An 18,869-nucleotide genomic window follows, 5' to 3' on the forward strand; every position below is an offset into this window, starting at 1 on the left:
GATTCACTTCTTATCCCAGCACAGGTTGAATCTCTACTACATTTTTGCTTTTGTTACTCTTCCAGTTGCTTTCTATCTGCCAACAGCAAGCTCTGCTTTGCATTCCAGATTCCATGGCGTATGAGAAAGTTAAAAAAAAAAACTCACAAAAAGTGGAGACATGAACCAAAGAGAAAAGCACACAGGCTTTTAAAATTACATGTTATTTATATGAAGTTACACCACTATATAAATATTTAGTTACAGAGGTATGGCTTACCAGTAGTTCTGGAAAGTTGGCTTACATTTGGAAATTAGAATTTAATCTTTTGGTAACTTTGTCCTCAAAAGTACCACAGTGCAGGCTGAGTTCCCTGCCTAGAAGGGTTGTGTCTCCCTGTGCAAATTATTTCATAGAATTCTAAACTTACACTTGTGATAGTGTTCAGTTGTCATAGGAGACACCAAACAGAACTAGTAGAGGAACCATGTCACAGGTTTGTTTGTGCTAAATATTTACAAAAGTTGGAGGGGAGACTGGAGAAGTACTTGAGAGATATTTTGGCACTTAGTAAGCAGACAGAAACTGGCCCAAGGAATAACTTGTGATATCAATGTGAATCACAGAATATCCTGATTTGGATGGAACATCGAGTCCAAGGATGATGTTCAAGGAGGATCATCGAGTCCAACTACTGGCCCTGTGCAGGACATCTCCAAGAGTCACACCATTGAGAGCATTGTCCAAACACTTCTTGAGATCTGTCAGGATTTGAGACTATGACCATATCCCTGAGGAGCCTGTTTCAGTGCCCAACATTCTTGGGATACCAAGTGACTATTCATAGCCTCTACACCTTTTAGGTCTCTATATGTATTCGGTGCTTTATTTAAAAGTTTATCGAGTGTGATAGTCGCTAAATGGGCTACTTTCAGCAACCAGAAAGATCTGTCCATCACCCAGGCTAGATGTCTGGACTAAATGGATTTTTGGTTAGACCCAGTATTGCTGTTTCGATACACCATGAGCTACAGTAACTATGGAAATTTTAGTGGAAAGGTCTTAATACCAGCAAATATAAGATTCAGCTTTTGTGACCTAGGTTATCTAACGCTGAAAATTCTGTTCCTATTCAGGCTTTTGGGGGGAAATGGGCATGTAATTGCAAAGGAATTTTCTTGGATGCTCTGGGTGAATGTATCTCCTATTCCACAGCATGGGTTTAGTTCTTTCCTCTGGTAGTTGCCTCAAATACAGAGTTTGTCAAGTGACCCTTTAGAAAATCAGACATGTCTTCCAGTTCCACAATTACTCACAAATCCAAACAGGAATTACAGAAGGCAATCATTTCAATTTTTGAACTGCCTTTTCAGTATGTAACGATGACAGCAGAAACATGAGAGCAGTTTGTTGTCCAAGGAAGCAAGCTACATTATTAATGCCAAAAGTTTCCAGAGATAAAAGCTCTGCTTCTACAGTCAATTATAGCACTTAGCAAGGAAGGCTTGCTGCTGTGACAGCTGGGTGAGCAGATGGACCTTTTTGTCTGTTCCACAACTGTGCATTTTATTTAGAAAGAGAACCTTGCCTAGGTTTGTCTCTAGTAGTAAGCTAGTACTCATCAGATCACTGAATCTCTTAAGTAGCATTTTTCCACCAGGTGGATGGACTGACTGATCAGCTCCTGGCAGCCTTCTTCAAAGGCATTTTGTTCTTACTTGTGCTACAAAGGAACATGCTGGACCAGTACAGATTTCAGTGTTCAGCAGGACTGACACCCCAAGGCTTGTTTTGTTTTTTCTAAAGCCAAAGAGGGTTTTTCTGGCTTTGCAGTTCACAAAGAATTTCTTGCTGACTTTCTCCAAGGCATGGATGGCTTAGTAGGACTCTGAGGAGAGTGGTAGTGAGAAGATCTGCCTGCATGACCTAGCATGCTGGCTCAGCAGTAAAGGAGTGGGTTTGGTTCTTCATTGACTTCTACAGTTGGATGATGGGGGGCATGTCTCTGTGCTTCTGTGCCCCAGCTTTGTAAAAAAACATCTCTCTGGTTAGCTGGCTGGTCTTTGGGTATGGTAACAAAATACTGTGTTCTTTGCCCTGGAGCTTTCATTTCTCCATCAAAGTCCTTTTGTACAGTGAGTGTCTTAGGGTTTAAGCATTATTTGCAGTATTGTCACTCTTTCTTGCCTGTTCTGTTCACTAGCTTCTGATAAAACTGAGGTAGGCAGCATTTAGAGCATTAGAGGTGGGAAGAAAATGCCTAGTGTTCACTGTTTTCCCTCACTTGAAATACATCTGTAGCACTAATGATGGAGTGAAGTGAAGCTGTTAGAGAAGGGCTTTGTTTTCTGAGCCAAAATGAAAGTTTAAATTAGAAATGTAGTTTGCAAGGGATCTTCAAAGACCACAGTAAGAAATTCTTGTCCTGATTATGACTTGGGATATTACTGGAATGCAACTGAATTATTTTTTTACTCATTTTGACATTTCTCCAAGAACATCTTTTGAGATTAAGCAAACTAATCTATCCTTCCCAGCTTTAGACTGAATTCTTCAGCAGGAGCATGACTTCAGGACAAAGTTACAGTCAAGAGCTAATGTAGTTCTAAGATGGATGTAGTAGACATTTATCAGATGGGCACATATTTTTGGGTATACCTGAATCTCATGTGAAAGAATGATATTTGTGTATACTTAGTGTATCTTGCATTATACCAAATAATCTGTTAGTCCAAGTCTAACAGCCAGATGGCTTCTGCTGTTGTAATATTGTATTACACTGAGGAAGAGTAGAAGAACTTGAAATACAATGTCTTGCTGCTGCAGCAGGTTTTCTTCTAATTTCTTTTACATTATTAACATGTGTAGTGAATCTTTTGTTGAATAATTTGAGGATTGTACTTAAATCTAAAATACAGGGAAGATCTTCCTGTATCTAATTTAGACATTTTTACAAGTCCCTGTCAATGGGAGCATAAAAATTCAAAACCATGTATTTGTAAAGCACCTTCCAGCTAAGATGAGATAAATATAATTTTTTTTAATAGTTTTCAGTCTAAGCAAAGTATGGGTGAATTTACATGACCATAAAGAGATGGGAATGAGGGATTTAAGAACAGTATAGGAATGAAAGGCAGTTTATTGAAAGCTGCTGATGGGAGCATATGGGAACCATTCCTCAGGCTGTGTTCAGCCATCAACTGTGGACTCCACAACATCATTATGTACCTCCCTTTGACCATTTTCTAGAAGTAGTTTTTCCTGTGTGTGCCTTTCTGCTTGTAGAGGCTTTGCACTGCTATTCATAGCCCTGTGTCTTTCTAACTGCTCATGGTGTTTCCTTGCCTTTGCTTTGTCATTGATTGTTTGCCTGCCTTGTTCTTCAGGTTTGCATTTTTGTCTGCTTAAGCCCTGAATGCTTTCACTGAAAGTTAGAGTATGAGGTAAAGAGGAAATGAGTTTTGTCCCTTCTTTTTTTAATTGTTTGTGAAAGACAGGATTATTTCGGGATCTCCTCAGTGTTAGCTTGTTGCTGCTGCTGGGTCTTAATCACTAGATGAACATTTCTGTGAGAGGTAGAATTATTCTATGCTTCTTTTTCCTGGTGCACATGCTGGTTTCATTCTGGCAGGCTTGACTTATTGCTGGTTTTATACTAGAATGCTATAGCAAAATGATGTGTCAAAAGCATATGAAAGGATACAAACAAGTTTGAAAATTAAAGTCCAAATCCTAAATAAAAATGACAGAAGTGTTTCTTGTCCCTTGGTTTCCCACCCAGCACTTCTTTGCCCTTAATCCCCAAAATGAGCTTGAAACTCTTCTGTTTCATGTATTGTTATATATATAGAATGTTAAAATATTTTTTAGATCAATTTCAGCTGGAGCAAACAAGAGCCCGCCATCAACTCCTTCCTTCTATATTGCAGGCCCACTCCCCGATGGATGGGAACAAGCTATGACCCAGGATGGAGAAATTTACTACATAAACCATAAGAACAAGACCACATCTTGGCTAGACCCAAGGCTTGACCCACGCTTTGGTAAAAGTTCATCTCAATTCAGAATTCTTGATTTGCTTCAGTTCACTCAGCTTTAATTTTGCAGGCATATTTTGAAAACTTTTTATAGTACGATTAAAGTATATTTTGACTTGTAGAGGCCTTATTTAAATAACTTTTTTTTTTTTTAAGATAAATACTATTAGCTTATATCCTTCAGGACTGTATGTTACCCAAGTTTCTAATGCTGCTGGTTGGTATTTTGCCACATGATCCATACAGTTCCCCAAAGTGGTGACATTGAGAAATTACTTATTGAGACAGTTTTAGTCAAGCCCACTCATCCCTTTAAATTAGCAAAACTTTACCATGGAAGAATCTTTTAATTCCTAAACAAATATTTACTTTCCTTTGTGCTATCTTAAGAGGGCATTGTCAAATAATAGTTCATGCTGTTTAAATACACTTGAAACATATACCAGCTTATAATTCCAGCTTGTCACAGTGATTATCATGACAAAACTTTCTGTATTAAACAATATTATGAGGAATTTAATTAGTTTTGTTTCTCCTACTTTAATAACCTTTTGTGGGATAAAAACTCTGTAATATTGGAAATAGAAATAGTAATTTAACGATCACAAAGTCTAGATGGAGAAATTCAACAAAACAGAACTTCTATGTAATTTTTTTCAATTATATTTTTGATCTATATGAAGAGCAGAACTGCAAACTTTTCAATAAAATATTGGCACTGATGACTATGAATAGAAATCACATATAATATGAAGACTCTAAACTACTTTCATAGATTATACAAGTGATGTATTTAGTATGGCGTTAAAATTTCTGTTTTTTTGTAAAGCCGTGACCTGTGGGTTTCAGCCTTACTAGCTTGCCCTTGATTTGTTTTCCCAATAACTTACTATTTTCAACTCCTTTGGATTTTAGTTATTTTTCCAGAGCTGTGGAAAAACAGTAGGAGTAAAAAAAAAAAAAAAAAAAAGAAGAGATCATTGTGGTTTTCAGGCTTTACTTTTGGACTCAGTGCAGCTAAATGAAAACAGTGTGCAGATCACTGAGTAGGTCAGGCTGAGGGGATGCAAAACCTTTGAAGCTTTACAGGGGTTGACCTAACAACAACTGTGGGCCCCTTCTGGGAGAGGCATTAACTCCATGAATGCCATATAAATGCAGAGCAACAAAACTCAACAGTCACTGTTCTGTTTTGTTTTCTGAAATGTCTGCTAGAAATTCTGCATTTTTGGTCTGTAGGCTTGAGTGCTTGCTTACAACATCCGTTTACTCTTACAGAGAACACCAGATTGTCGCACTTTGTTTATAAACTGCTCACCAGTTTGTAGGCAGGTTGAACCACTATGCAACATGAGCCCAAAGGTGGGGTGTCATCTTTGGCAAATGTCTATGCTGGCTTTAACACCAGCCAGAGCTACAGACCTGTTTGCACGTTGTAAGAGGAGTGTGGGTAATTTGCAACTTCATAATTACTTAGTATGTGAGTAAGGCTGAAAAGGAAGCAGTCATTTTGAAAATCAGTGTTGCCTTTTGCAATTACATTTCCTCAGGTAATCTTGCAGGGTGTCTGTTTTTCTTTATATGCATTACTTTATCATTTCCAAAGATGAACTGGAATTAAAAAGGAGTGTGGAAAATGCCTAAATGGACAGAGATTGTGAGTGAGATGAATATTGCTTTTCAAAAATATTTTGTATTCCTGTAAATAGAATGGTCCAACTGTAAGGGCAAAAGCTGCTTGTCTTGTGCATACTGAAACTCTATCAGAAGTTAAGGCTGTGCAGTTAACTGAAAGAAGTTAGAAATGTCCAAAAGACTGATTAAGGGTTTCTTGCTGCATAGCTTCCCTTTTTGGGCCCACTGTGTATGTGTATCCCAGACAGGCTTGAGTACATGCCAAGGCTCTTTATTTTGTGGTCGGACTTTTAATCTGTTCCAGACCTTTTCAGTCAAAGAGCTCAAGTGTAACTGAAAGGGGCAGGAAAGGAAAAAAAAAGCATGTGGGCTCTTCTGATCTGGAGTGACGGCAAATAGAGACAAGCTGCTAGCTGCTGTTGAGCTTGAAGGAGTTTTCCTTGAAAACCTCAGTTGTACACATTGTATTGTGGTTTATGTTTTTATCATTTGAGCCAAGAAAATACAAAATTCTATTCCTGTTGCTTTCTTACTTGTGACCTCCTTAAGTTACTCCAGTCAAGAAAAAAAAAAAGAAAAATGTCTTTGACAGAGTTAAATTACTGAGCCTTGCATTTATTTACTGTGTGGAGATCCTCAACAAATATGTGCTGTGACCCTAAATAGCATGTGAATGACTCAGAAGTTTACCTTTCTGTGCTTAATATAGGTTGAAACTTCCGTTGGTATTTTTCCCCTGAGGATGACCATACCTTGTTTTATCACTGTGTTTTAATATAAGGGCTTGATTTTCAATATTTGTGAATACTACTAATACTTTCAGAAGCAGGATAAATTCATCTTTGTCTTGTTGAAGCTTTTGGCTATTACAGTGATGCTAATGGTGATTGAAAATGAAGGAGGAATTAATGTCTCTGCCACTTTCAGCAATCTTAAGAACCATTGAAGAAAAAGCTATTCAATGGTATGTGCAAACATACTCCTCTGTTCCAGTATTCAGAAGCAGAAGATATGAAGAGTTTTTGCCCTTATTGCTTCTGAATTTCCAGCTTCCAGGGAGACAGCCTTTATGTCTCTGTATGTTCCTCATCAGATGGAAGCTTTGCATTCATCTTTATTTTCTGTAGTACGTGTGGATATAGCTCTTTTTTAAATAGTGCTTGGAATTTTCCATTTTTGTGGCTAGAAAAGAGTGAGGGGAAGGAAAATCAGTTGGAAAAAATATTTTAGGTAGACTGACTTAGTGTGGAGCTCTTTGGTATAGCATTCATTCTTTTAAACAGAAAATAAAGGAATGTAATTAGTATGTATTCTTTTTTAGAGCAGGCTCTTAGAAATAATGCATCAAAAAAGAGCCTCTGTCAGAATAGCTATGGGGTAGGCTGAGTCTAAAACCTGAGTGCTCCAAGTTGAAGATAAGAACTTTGTTCCAAGGCTCAAGTCTAACATATTTGAAATGGGTTTGAGGTCTTCAGCTACACCACTTATGTGTCAGTGAAGTCCTGTGGCTCAGACTTTCATCCTCCAAGTCTACAAATACAACTTTAAAACAGTTTTGTGTTAGGGCAATTCACAAACTTTAATATCTAGGAAAGAACTAAGTATGAAAGGAGGGTCTTCTTATGCCAAGCACAGGCAGTCATAAAGATGACATGGGATCAAAGGAGTAGGGATGGGAGGGGGTTTGTTCTTAGGCCTGTGTCAGCAGGATTCTTGTCTAGTGGAGCATCTGGTAAAAACATGCTGTCCTACCTTCTCAGTGCCTTTGCAGGCCTCATAGTAAGAGGCCTCAAATTGCCTTGGTGTTCCCTTTTATATAGAAGAGGGGTTTTTCCGTTGATGGAATTGGACTCTCAGGTTGAACTTGTCTTTTGGACCACTTTGTCTTTTCTGCTGTTGTTCATTGGTCATTCTTCACAGATCCTACTGGATTTTTGAGCCTTTCAGGTAACATATTCTTGATAGCATTTTCTTGATACTCAAACATCTGGATAGGAAGCAGATCAGCTATGCATTCGGAGTGGCTGGAGTTGATGAAGTAGAACATCTGCTTTTCCTATAAAATCAAATTTCCTAGAACCAGTTGAGGTTTAAAATTGTTCAGCTTTTTTTGCTGTAAGTTTCCAAGAATTGGCTTTTGTATCAAATACCATTAAAGTGATTTTAACTCTTATTTAATTTTCCAATGATAGGACTTGGTTTTGAAATGCAACCTTAAATAATTTGCTCTTTGAGGCTGCTTAATATATTAAATTCAAAGATGAAGTTGAAGTGGGAAAATACTGGAAACTAGCAGTTGATTTCTGCTGGTTTAAGTTTGGTGTGGAGACCTTACTACTTCAGTAGAGTAGCCAGACAAGTGTCTGTAGGGATTGGAGTAAAACAAGATATTGAGTTTCCTTGGGTTTTAAAGGCTTGTAACTTATGATCATACCAATGTTGCACACTCCCAGTTTCTTTCCTTCTGGTTTTCCAATTCTTGGAGCTGTGATAATGGGGTATGAAGCAAAATATGTGACCTCAGGTTGAAACCACTGCCACAACTTTATCACTCCCACTTAGAGATAATGTTAATGTTCTTTGAAGTTCTTCATGAATTTTGGATGAGGGGTAAGATAAGGCAAAACAATCTTTAATATCATTAGGAAAAGTGCCATAGGGGCCCTCTGTACCGTAGCTGCTTGACTGCATAATTAGAAAATGAAATAAAACTGATGATGGTAGTATGATTACAGAGAATGTGCACCAAGTTTTTCTGCATCCTTTTTTTTTGTAGTATAAAAACTGTGCCTTTGGAAAAGTGAAAAGAGCTTGTTCAGAAACACTGTAGTAAAATGTACATTTAATTGAAACATGTATTTATCATTTCTGTTTAAAGAAAAAGCAAGCAAACACACAATAAGGTTAAAATTCAATTAAAGCTTAAGCTTCAGTGCATCTACTAATTTTTAAGTATCAGAAATGAAAAGGAGGTATGCTGTAGTGTTGTTTTCTTATTCCGTACCTATCTAGCACTTTGTTTAAAATATTTTCCTTCAAATTCGTTTGTAGGAACCTTTCAAGATGCAGATTTTTGGGCAAAATAGAATTGGAGCTCTAGATTGGAAAACTGGGGTTTGGCCTTTGTCTGGTCAAAAAAAAAAAAAAAAGCCCAGACTTTGTGTCTGATCATAGTAGCATTTTAGACTTCTTAAATTCCAGATCTGCCTTCAGTTTTTTTGCACAAAAAGCAGAGCATGAGCCACAAGTGGCTTTGGTCTGCAAATGCGATGGCATATCCTTTTTACATACCCTGTGAAAAAAAGGAGGATTTGACTCATCTGAAAAGGTCCAGTGGTATTAGATTTTTCACTTGCCTGTCTCTGTTTTTCCAGAACAGTTTCAGGAGATCACTTAGGATGGGGTAAAGACAGCTGTATTTTGGTATGTGTGTCAGAGATGTTTACAGATGAAGCAGCATCAGTTTTCAGTGAACCAGTGACTTCTGTCAAAGCCTGCTGCAAATCTGCAGAGGCAGATGAAATTTCACTGGTAAGCATCCCTTTGTAAAAGGCAGGTGCTGCCTTATAGTAATGACAATAAATAGTTATTTGTTGTGTATGATTATATCAGAAAGTGAAAACTGGGTTTGTTTGAAAGCAGGATGTATTTATTCCTCTTAACTGAAGTTCACTGAAGAAATCACTAAATCTGTCCACAAGTGTTGTGTCAGGATGCAGTTCCCCACTTTAGGTAGAATATTTCTAGTCTATGAAAGAGAGAGAAACCCACACTTTTCTTAAGAATTTATCAGGACAGTAGGTTTATGTAAGTTTACACCTGTTTTGTAGCTTGTTCTGTTTTCAGTGTAATTGAATCCTGCTCAGGAAAGGAGATTTATGGCTAATGATGTCTGGGTGCCAGTAAAAATAATGCATGCTTGCAGCATTGTGCTAAGCAGCTGTGATAGTGAAAGGAGACTGCACTCCTCACAGGGACACTTTTTCCACCATATCCTTCTAATACAGCAGTTTGCACTTTCCTGTAGTGAGCATACTGTGTTAAAAGTTGAAGGTGGATCATTTTGAACATGATTCATTATCTGTAATCTAAATATATATATATATATATATATATACATAGTAATTATATAGTCTATATCTAATCAAATATGATATTAAATTCAAAGACATCAGACTCTTTGTCTTTGAATTCAATCGTGTTGAAACATGATGGTAGTTTCTTTTATATAGAAGTGTTTCTTGACAGTATACTATTGATTTTAATTTTTTTGCAGTAGTTTTTACTGGATTTTGTAATTTCTGTTTAATTATTTCTAATGGGCTTATGACAAATTTAAAAAAAAGATGAAGATGTGGAGATGCATATATACAGGGTTTGTTCTACTCAAATTAATGAAAGGAAACCTGCATTTAAAGTAGTTATCACATTATTTTATAAGAAATTGTAAAGAAGCTTGTCTTTTGGTTAGTTAACCCAGGAAGTATTATGTGGTGATTAAACAGTGAAATCGTTCACAGCTAATAGCCTTATGTTGACTCTTTGCTGAGTAAACTTTGGTCTAACATGTGGACTAGCTTTCATTAAATATATTTCGCCAGAGAGTCAGTGGACAGACATATGAGGCCTTGGTTAGTTCAGATTCCTGCACTTGCTGTAGTCTTCAGTGTTTCATACATGAAATTTAAATTTAAACCAACTTTAGTTCAGGTTTCTTCCCATAATCTGTCCAGTGCGCTCTGTCTTATGTAGATCTGTAGTGCTAATACTTACAGTGTCAGTTGCATTCTGTTAGTCAAGTAATTCAAAACTTGTTTAGCCTTCCAAAATTAAAATTGATATTTTTTTTAAAGTGAATAAGAGTTATGTAGAGAGTTAAAAGAGAGTTTTAATAAGATCCCCATTTTTTAAAGAGTTTTGTTTTATATGTGTGTACTGAAGTTCCTAAAAGCTACTCACTTAACTTACTTTACTGCTGAATATAATTTATATTTGCTTTTTTTGGCTTGCCAGAATATTTTAGTTCTTCTGAAACTGGCCTGCATTGAGTGAAAGTGGTTTATAAATACTGCTGTTTACTGTTTTGGGGGGAAAAGAACTGACACAGCTTTTTGCTCCAATTTAGTTACCAGCGATTCAAGAGTCTGTACATGCTGTAGAGTCTTAATGGTGCTCAAGTCAGTCTGGCTATTGCACATCTACATTTGACGATACAGAAAAACTTCAAAAACAATGGCAGACTTATCAAAGAAAAAGGAACTTATATTGTTTTAATCAACAGGTTAAAACAAAAAGAAAAATACTAATTTAATTTGAATGAAACTAGTTGATAAATGCAGATTAACCAGTCTGTAGTTTGGACATGATTCTGTAATAGTATTTTCATTGGATATATCTTGCTTTAACCAAAAGTTCAGCTCAGGACTCTGTTTTCAGCTCAGGAATATTTCTGTTTGCCTAAGACACTAAGATTTGTTTGTACACTTAAACAGCAAAATGAGCCCTGAGAACAGTCTATTTGTTGTTTCCCCCATACTCTAAGATCCAGGGTTGTCAGATTAATCAGACTGAAAGCAATGGAATATTTTTTTGTGCTAATTTTTAGGTTGTTTCGTAACAGCAGCATTATGAAACTGTGAGTGGGATTTCCTTAGAGTAACATAGCAATACATTATGAAGAATACAATCCAGAAACATGACTTGCATCCTGATTAAACAACAAATTGTTGAAGAAAGCCTTTAATAAAAAGCCCCTTAGAACATTTTTTTTTTATTACTTCTGAGACTCTTTCGAATCCTACTGGTATTTTTTTTTTCTTCATCGCTCTTTTAAATGTAGTCAAAGAGGATTTTTGCCTTTGTTGAAGTGTTGCAAACTAGCACCAGGTAAAAACCTGACTATAGCCAAAAATGATGCACAATAGCTGTCTAGTTTCAAAATGGAGCTGAAGGGGACAAGTTCTTTAGTTCCCCCAATGAAAACATTGATTCTTATTAGTAAGGACAGTCAGCTGTAGTACGCTCACATCCTGAGCTTTTTTGTTGTTGTTTGCTCAACTAAATAGTGTCTTCAAATTGGCAGATTCAAATTAGGTTTGGCTTTAAAGGGTGGAATTATAAGTAGGAAAGAAACAACATCAATCATTCAGCTGTGTCTCCCAATCATTAAGGGTGCAATCTCTGCATGTAATTCTGCATAGGAGAGAAGTGCTGTGTTATTGCAAACTGTCACTGTCCTGGGACTTGGGATTTTCAACTGACAGATCATCTTGGGAGAGAAATTTGCCTTTTATGCTTGAGTTGTTAAAAATTTGTTGGCCTTTTCTCTCTAGCACCAATGCCTGGTAACTGCTTTTCTCTCTTGGTTTTGTTTTTTGGGTTTTGGTTGATTGGTTTTTTTTCACGTATGTCAACAGCAGTCTAAACTTTTTTCAGGTATTGTCTGGTATAGCACAGAAGAGGCATTTCTGCTGTTGACAGTAGAACATTTAATGTGTAGCATTTCAAGACCAGTAATTTTCTCAAAAACATATTTCAACAATTGCAATTGACTGTATTCTGCAGATAGTGAAGCCATATTTTAGGACAAGATCTTTTTTATTGTCATAAGTTGCCCATGTTTTTTAACTTGTCTGCCCCTCCTCCTCCCTCAAATCCCCCTCTTCTAGAAACAAAGAGTTGATTGTTCCTGCTCTGCCTGTGAGGTCTTTGCATCCTCCACTGTGTGGGTGCAGAGCCCCTTATTTAAATGCTTTCCATAGCCATGGAAGGTAAGGAACAGGATGTATTAGAAACTGGTAGGTCCTAGCTAACAGATAAAATTAAGCTCTTCACCTTTGAATTCGAAGTACTTGATAAGAGCTGTGCATGTCACCATCATTACAAATACATGAGGTGTAGAAAAAATAAAATCTGCTATCTGAGATCACATTAATAAGCATATTCTTTAGAGTGCAGATTTCTGCAGTCGTGTCCTGGTGAGTAATGGGGAATTGGGAGTGTAAAAAGAAAAAAAAAGCTCACCAACAAAACAATCAAGCAAAAGTACCTCAACCCCAAATCAACAACAAAAAGCTTTAAAACCCTCTGGTTTTTCCTGTCAATTGAAACAAGGTGTGTTTCCTCCCCCCCCACCCCCACCCCCGCCTTTTCATTAAATACTGTGTTGGAAATTATAGATAATTACATTCTTTTTAAAGTTTCCCTTGAAGATAGCACACTTGTGTAATCACCAAGGTGTATGAAAATCATTGATACTATTGTTGTGGTTTTTTCACCGGTTCTTCACTTGGATATGTTAAGTCAGTAAAATTCAGTTAGCAGCATCTTCTTCTAATATCCTAACTTTTAGTTTAATTTCATGGTTAAAAAAAGTTCGCTCATATAAAAAAATCTGAGGACAGTTTAAAATCTTATCAATTTGAAGTCTTTTGCACTTTCATTCCTGAAATAATAAAATGTTCAGAAACAACTTTTCAATGATGTGATGATGATGATGATAATAATAATAATAATAATAATAATAATAATAATAATAATAATAATAATAATAATAATAATAATAATGGAATTTTAGATTCAGTTTCCAGATAATTACCACATCATATCATTAAGTGATCCCCTAACATTTATTGATGAATTTTCAGTATACACCAAAGTCTCAATATTTTATGATATTCCTGCTTTAGATATGCTTTTTCTTAGAAATACTACTTTCAAAATGGACATTAGAAGACATTTTGGGGATCTAGGATGAGGGAATAAAATGAAAAACATCAGAGAAACATGATTTCTTTCTTAAAATTACGAAGTCAGGAGATGAGAAGAATGGAGCAAACAGTGGTCAGAAAGAACAGGAATAATACAACCAGCTGTTAGAGAGACACACATATATGAAATAAAAAGAGCAGAAAGTGGCATGAGCAGGAAATACAAAGCTGCTTATTTGAGGAAAAGATATACTTGTATGGTGCATGGAGGAAAAACAAATTCATAACATGTTGAAGGAATGTTAGTGATACTGCACTGAAGTGTTTAACTAAGGTTAGATGCTGTTAAATTTTTATGAGGTTATCTGTAACATGACTTGGCTGTGAACTGCATTGGGGTAGGACTCTGAAATCATGATTATATAATTGGGGACTAGACTATAAAGGGAGTGGTTTTTAACCAAAAGAAAATTGACCAATTGAAAATTTTTCAGCTTGGGCACCTAAATTCTACAAGCTAGTTTGCTTTTAAATTAAATGTGCTCATTTCAGGTGATTGTAAATTTTGAATTTTTCTCCCTTTTGACTTTACACTGTAATTGACCTTCCATCTTGTTTATTAGCAGGGTTTGGATCCTGGAACTTCTGACAGGTAGCACAGACTTTGGATAGGGTTGCATAATTAACTAACAGCAGGAGAAGGCTGTTTTTCGTTGTCCCCTATTAACTTAATTTCTGCTTATAAGGTGAAAGAGAGTAAGATATATAGAGCAAAAGGCATGGTCCTGGTTCCAGATTTGAAAAGAGAGAAAGGAGGAGATCTATTCTCCACTCCAGTCTTGTCTAGCTTATCTAAAACTGCTAGATGGGCTGCCTTGCTTTTTGCATTGCTTTCTGTAGCTTCAACTTTGATAAATGAAGGTTGAGTAATTGCTGTCAAGCTTCCAGCAAATATTGCCTAGTGGAGCTCCTGGTGCTTGTAGTTATATGTTCATTGCCCACATCCTTACAGGACAGCTGTTGATGGTGTTACGACTTTTGCTTAACAGTTTCTAGGTAGTGTCTTGGGCTAGTCTTCCTGTCACTGGCCCAAAGACCACAGCTCATGTGGCAAAGCTGGTTAATTGGCTGAAGTTCAGTTCTGATGGTGAAGTGGTGCTGGATGTCTCATAACATCAACTGTTTGATTCTAGGCTTTGATCCACAGGAATGGTGGTTTTTTATGCTGCATCAAGATGAGACTTGTAGGCTGGAACTGAACTGCAGCCCTAGTTGTTTCTACTTGGTACTGGGATCCAGTTTCTATTCCTACTTCACAGGTTCACTTGCCTTACAGGAAGTTTTATCACCTTAGCAATTACATGTATGAAGCTCTTTAACTAGTAACTGCATGAAATACTGCTTCAAATTACTGTAAGCTATTTCACAGCATTTTATGTTGGCTGGACTCATGAAAATATGACCCTTCTGCCCTTTAGACTGGTGAGTCTGTGCTGGACCAGTGGATTAGTTGAAAGGGTAGACTGCAGGGTTGGGTCTCTAATTGGTTTAGTATTATATGATAAATATATGTTGGCTTTCTTGGAACAGAAGAACTGCACTACTGTACCTTAAATTGCACACTCAAAAGGCAGTGGAGACTGAAGGGCTTTTCAGTCAAAAGATGATACAGATTTTTTATGAGAGAATTCTCCTTTCTTACGGTAGTTAGAAGTGTTAGTATTCCAGGATGTCTCTGTATAATGAAAACATTAAATTCAAACTAATTCTGATGTTTTGGGGTTTTTTCCCACTTCACCCTGTCATCCTAAAAGAACCTCTCTCTCTTTTTATCCTTAGTTTCTGTAAACCATAATCCTCATTCCCAGAAAAAAAAAAAAAAAAAACCCTGCCATTCTCCCATCACTGCTTCAGCAAATGCATTCTGTAGAATATTGTGAGTGTTAACAGATTCAGTCTGTTACGGAGAACACGGTGGAGATGGAGAGCTAATTCCAAGCTGAAAGCCCCTGAAAATAGTGCCCTTTCAATACAGTCAGCCTTTCCCACTCTCTGTTTCACTCTGGGAACTCTAGTGCCTCTGTTGACTTTAACCATATGGGTATCATGTGAGGGAGAAATCAGGCCTCATACATCAAATAGATGCATCCCAGTTATGTATTATTTTATAAAATAAAATTGTCTTAGGCTTTGCTTTTATAGGGGAAGGAAAGATGCGTTCTCATTGTGCATGATGCTTTCAAAGTTATATTTTTAGTCTCCGCTCCCCAGGAAAAATGCAATGCATAATTCTGAGGGATAAAATAAAATGAAGCACTAGGAAAATGTGTTGTATGTTGATGTCCATATTTACGGCTGTATAATTTATCTGCCATTTCTGTACCAACTCTAATTTTGCCTATCAAGAAGCTCTAAATGAAGTCTCTAACACTAAAATAGTGATGTGACAAGGAGTGAATGCTGGTTGCATCACCTTGCACCACAGCAGGTAGCCTTTAATTGTTTTCAATAAAAGTGAAATGATCCATTTTGTCGTTCTGTGTGTTCTCAAGTTAAATGTATCTAAGATTCCACATGAATAAAAAAAGTTCTTTACTATTTGTGCCTGCAATGAGAATAGTTTATTAGAAAGAAAAGAGATTTTTCTAATTCAACTTGAAATATTTTACTACCACTTTTGAATTTTTCACCAGTTAGCACATTAAACTGTTCTTAGAAGCTTTTAGAATAAGTACATGGTCTTAACCATGAGACTGTTCCATTAATTTTGCACACATCGATTGCTCATGTATGAGCATACATTTCACACTCTGAATATTAGTGTAGCTGCATGTTTTGTACTGTCGTGCCTTGTAATTTTGTATATTTTTTTAATGTATACCTTTCATGAATACTACTTTCCTTGCATGTATTTGTTTGAATTTATTTTTTAAATGTTTATTGTTTTGGTTCCTTAGCCATGAATCAGCGAATCAGCCAAAGTGCTCCAGTCAAACAGCCACCTCCTCTGGCTCCTCAGAGTCCCCAGGGTGGTGTGATGGGAGGGAGTAGCTCCAATCAGCAACAACAGATGAGACTTCAGCAGCTACAGATGGAGAAAGAAAGGCTGAGACTGAAGCATCAAGAACTGCTTCGGCAGGTGAGGCCACAGGTTAGACACCTACTTCCACTATTTCTTTTGTATGTTATGTTTTGATTTTTCTGAGTTGTTGTTTCAGTGAGTCTTAAAGACCAGTGACTATACAAAAAGCTTTGAGATCTAAAAAGGTCTGAATTCATTCTCTTACTGATATCAGCTTGGTGGTGAAAGTATCTGATTTTTTAGACTGAAGAATTTTGCTTTCCTACCTCATTCATCCCTCTAACAAAACTCTTAAAGAGCTGGCTTCACAAACTGTAAGGATGACAGCATGGACTGTTGATGTGATATGATGTGATTGGATATTCCTCCTAATAATACGTTTCATATTCATTGAGTACCAAGTCATGCAAAAAAGTTATTTCCCACAGCTACTTTAGTTCTCCCTTTTAAGTGGAGGAAAGTCTTCAGTTTTACAACCTGTTGCAGTCTAGGATTTTGAAGTATTTTCAAGGTTTATATAAGATCCATTGAAGAGATACCTTGTTGCCAAAATCTTACCTGTTCGATAGTGGAGTGAGCATGAAACAACTGAATAACTTGTGCTGCATTTTGAACCTGTGGTTTTCTTATGCTGAAGAATTTCAAACTTCATAATAAGGCTGCAAACTATGCCTTTTACTGTTTTCTACTATATGGATATGGCTGTATTATTCACTATATGGATATGGCTGTAGCAAATATTAAAGTGTAGGGCTGGACTTTGCAATCTCTGGATTGGAATTCGGGCTTGATCTCCTTTTGATTCTAAGCCTTCTGCTTCGATTGTTCAATCTGAGTGTTTTAATAGTTACTACTATCTGTGCTAGATACTTAAGATATTTCTTTGGGGTTTTGACACTGGCAGACAAAGCACTAATCTTTTCTTAAAGAAAACCTTCTAAAATCTTTCCCTTTTCACTTTGGGTGATGGGCCTTGTATCAGAAGAGGATAACATCTTAATGTCTTCAAGGACGACTTTTCTCTTTCTTCATCACCTGCAGTGTTCTGATTTCCATTATCCCCTTTGTAGTCAAGGACTGTTTTGTAGGAATCTTCAGCATCTCTTGGTGTAAGATGGGTCATCTTTACAGCCATTACTTTTTATAGTACTTTAGGTAAGAATACATTGCAAAGGTGGCATCAGGACTTTCTCTCCGCTTAAGCACCTGGGCTTCTGCTGTTCCTGCTTTGCAATTAATCCACAAACAGACATTTTACCCTGTGCTAGCATGCTTCTAGGTAGGCCTTCTAATTGTCTTCTTGCCTCAGTTGTCATTGAGAACCTGACTAACTTTGGAGCAGGTGACAACCAGTACTCTTCATGTTATTCTCCTTAGTCATTAAGCTTATCTGTCAAATATGCATCCTTGGTAAATCTGTGAGTTTTGTTTCACTGTGTCATGATTTTCACAGTTCTTAACTCCCTTATCCTGTCTCATCTGGCCTGTCTCGGGGGCTTGATACTACAAGATGGTGTTTATAAGACAGCCTGCATAGGTAAACCATGCAGCTAAAGTAATTTTTATCCATCTTATTTTTACTCTTAGGCATTGCGGAATATCAATCCCAGCACAGCAAATTCTCCAAAACATCAGGTAGGCTCTTAACTGATGTTTCAGCGTAATTAGAAAAATGAAAGCATTACATTAGGCTAGCAGGGAACTTTTTGCTACATGAAAACATTCTAAAAAAGAAAAAAAACCCAAACAAGAAACCAACCTCTGCCATGCACATTTTTGAATCACTTTTCTGGTCACAGCCCTAACACTGTTTTTAGGAGTGCTGCATTACCACAACTTTATATCGATATTTAAGAGCAAACGAGAAGAATTCATTGCACATTTTTTTACATTGAAAACAACCTTCTTGTTTAGCATTCTTGAGGATACTGCTGTTCCAGTCCTGATGTCATCAAGATGTTTATTTGAAGCAAACTATCTAAGGTAGTAGTTGGTGACTTTTAAGTACTGTTCATATGAATGTTCTTATCAGTTTGTTAAAACAGGTATGATCTTAGAGAAGGATATCTGTTATCAGTTAATGAAAAGTCACTTGAAATAGTTATGATTTTTAAGCATGCATAGTATAACAGAATTACTTAATAGATTAGACTAACAAAATAATGGCTATGCAGATATAATTTTTCCATTTGGACGTTTAGCTGGCTCTTGCACACATACATTTTCTGTATAGGAAACAACAGTTATGAAAAGCTCAGACCAAAATAAAATTATTCAAAATGTGAAGCATAATAAACAGCTAATGTGGTCTTCTTTCTCTGGAAGGGTGGATTTATGGATATATTCAGATAACTTAATGTTTACTATTGTTAACAGTGTTTTAATCTGCTGATTCCTAGTACCAATATTTATATTAGCTTGTACTG

At 36.6% G+C, this 18,869-nt stretch overlaps 1 protein-coding gene across 8 annotated transcripts in view; it reads left to right on the forward strand.

The window, feature by feature from the left end:
- Positions 1–18,869, forward strand: part of YAP1 (Yes1 associated transcriptional regulator) — an 89,352-nt gene that overhangs the window by 54,637 nt on the left and 15,846 nt on the right. Inside the window, exons 4-6 of one of the 8 annotated variants that reach the window (XM_050970014.1) lie at positions 3,910–4,023; positions 16,319–16,512; positions 18,031–18,078. In XM_050970014.1, coding sequence (XP_050825971.1) covers positions 3,910–4,023; positions 16,319–16,512; positions 18,031–18,078 — 356 coding nt within the window. The remainder of the gene's footprint in view (positions 1–3,909; positions 4,024–16,318; positions 16,513–18,030; positions 18,079–18,869) is intronic. The other 7 variants (XM_050970018.1, XM_050970026.1, XM_050970019.1 and 4 more) reach the window with 7 other exon arrangements.

Source organism: Serinus canaria, chromosome 1 (assembly GCF_022539315.1).
Source record: "Serinus canaria isolate serCan28SL12 chromosome 1, serCan2020, whole genome shotgun sequence".
Taxonomy (NCBI): domain Eukaryota; kingdom Metazoa; phylum Chordata; class Aves; order Passeriformes; family Fringillidae; genus Serinus; species Serinus canaria.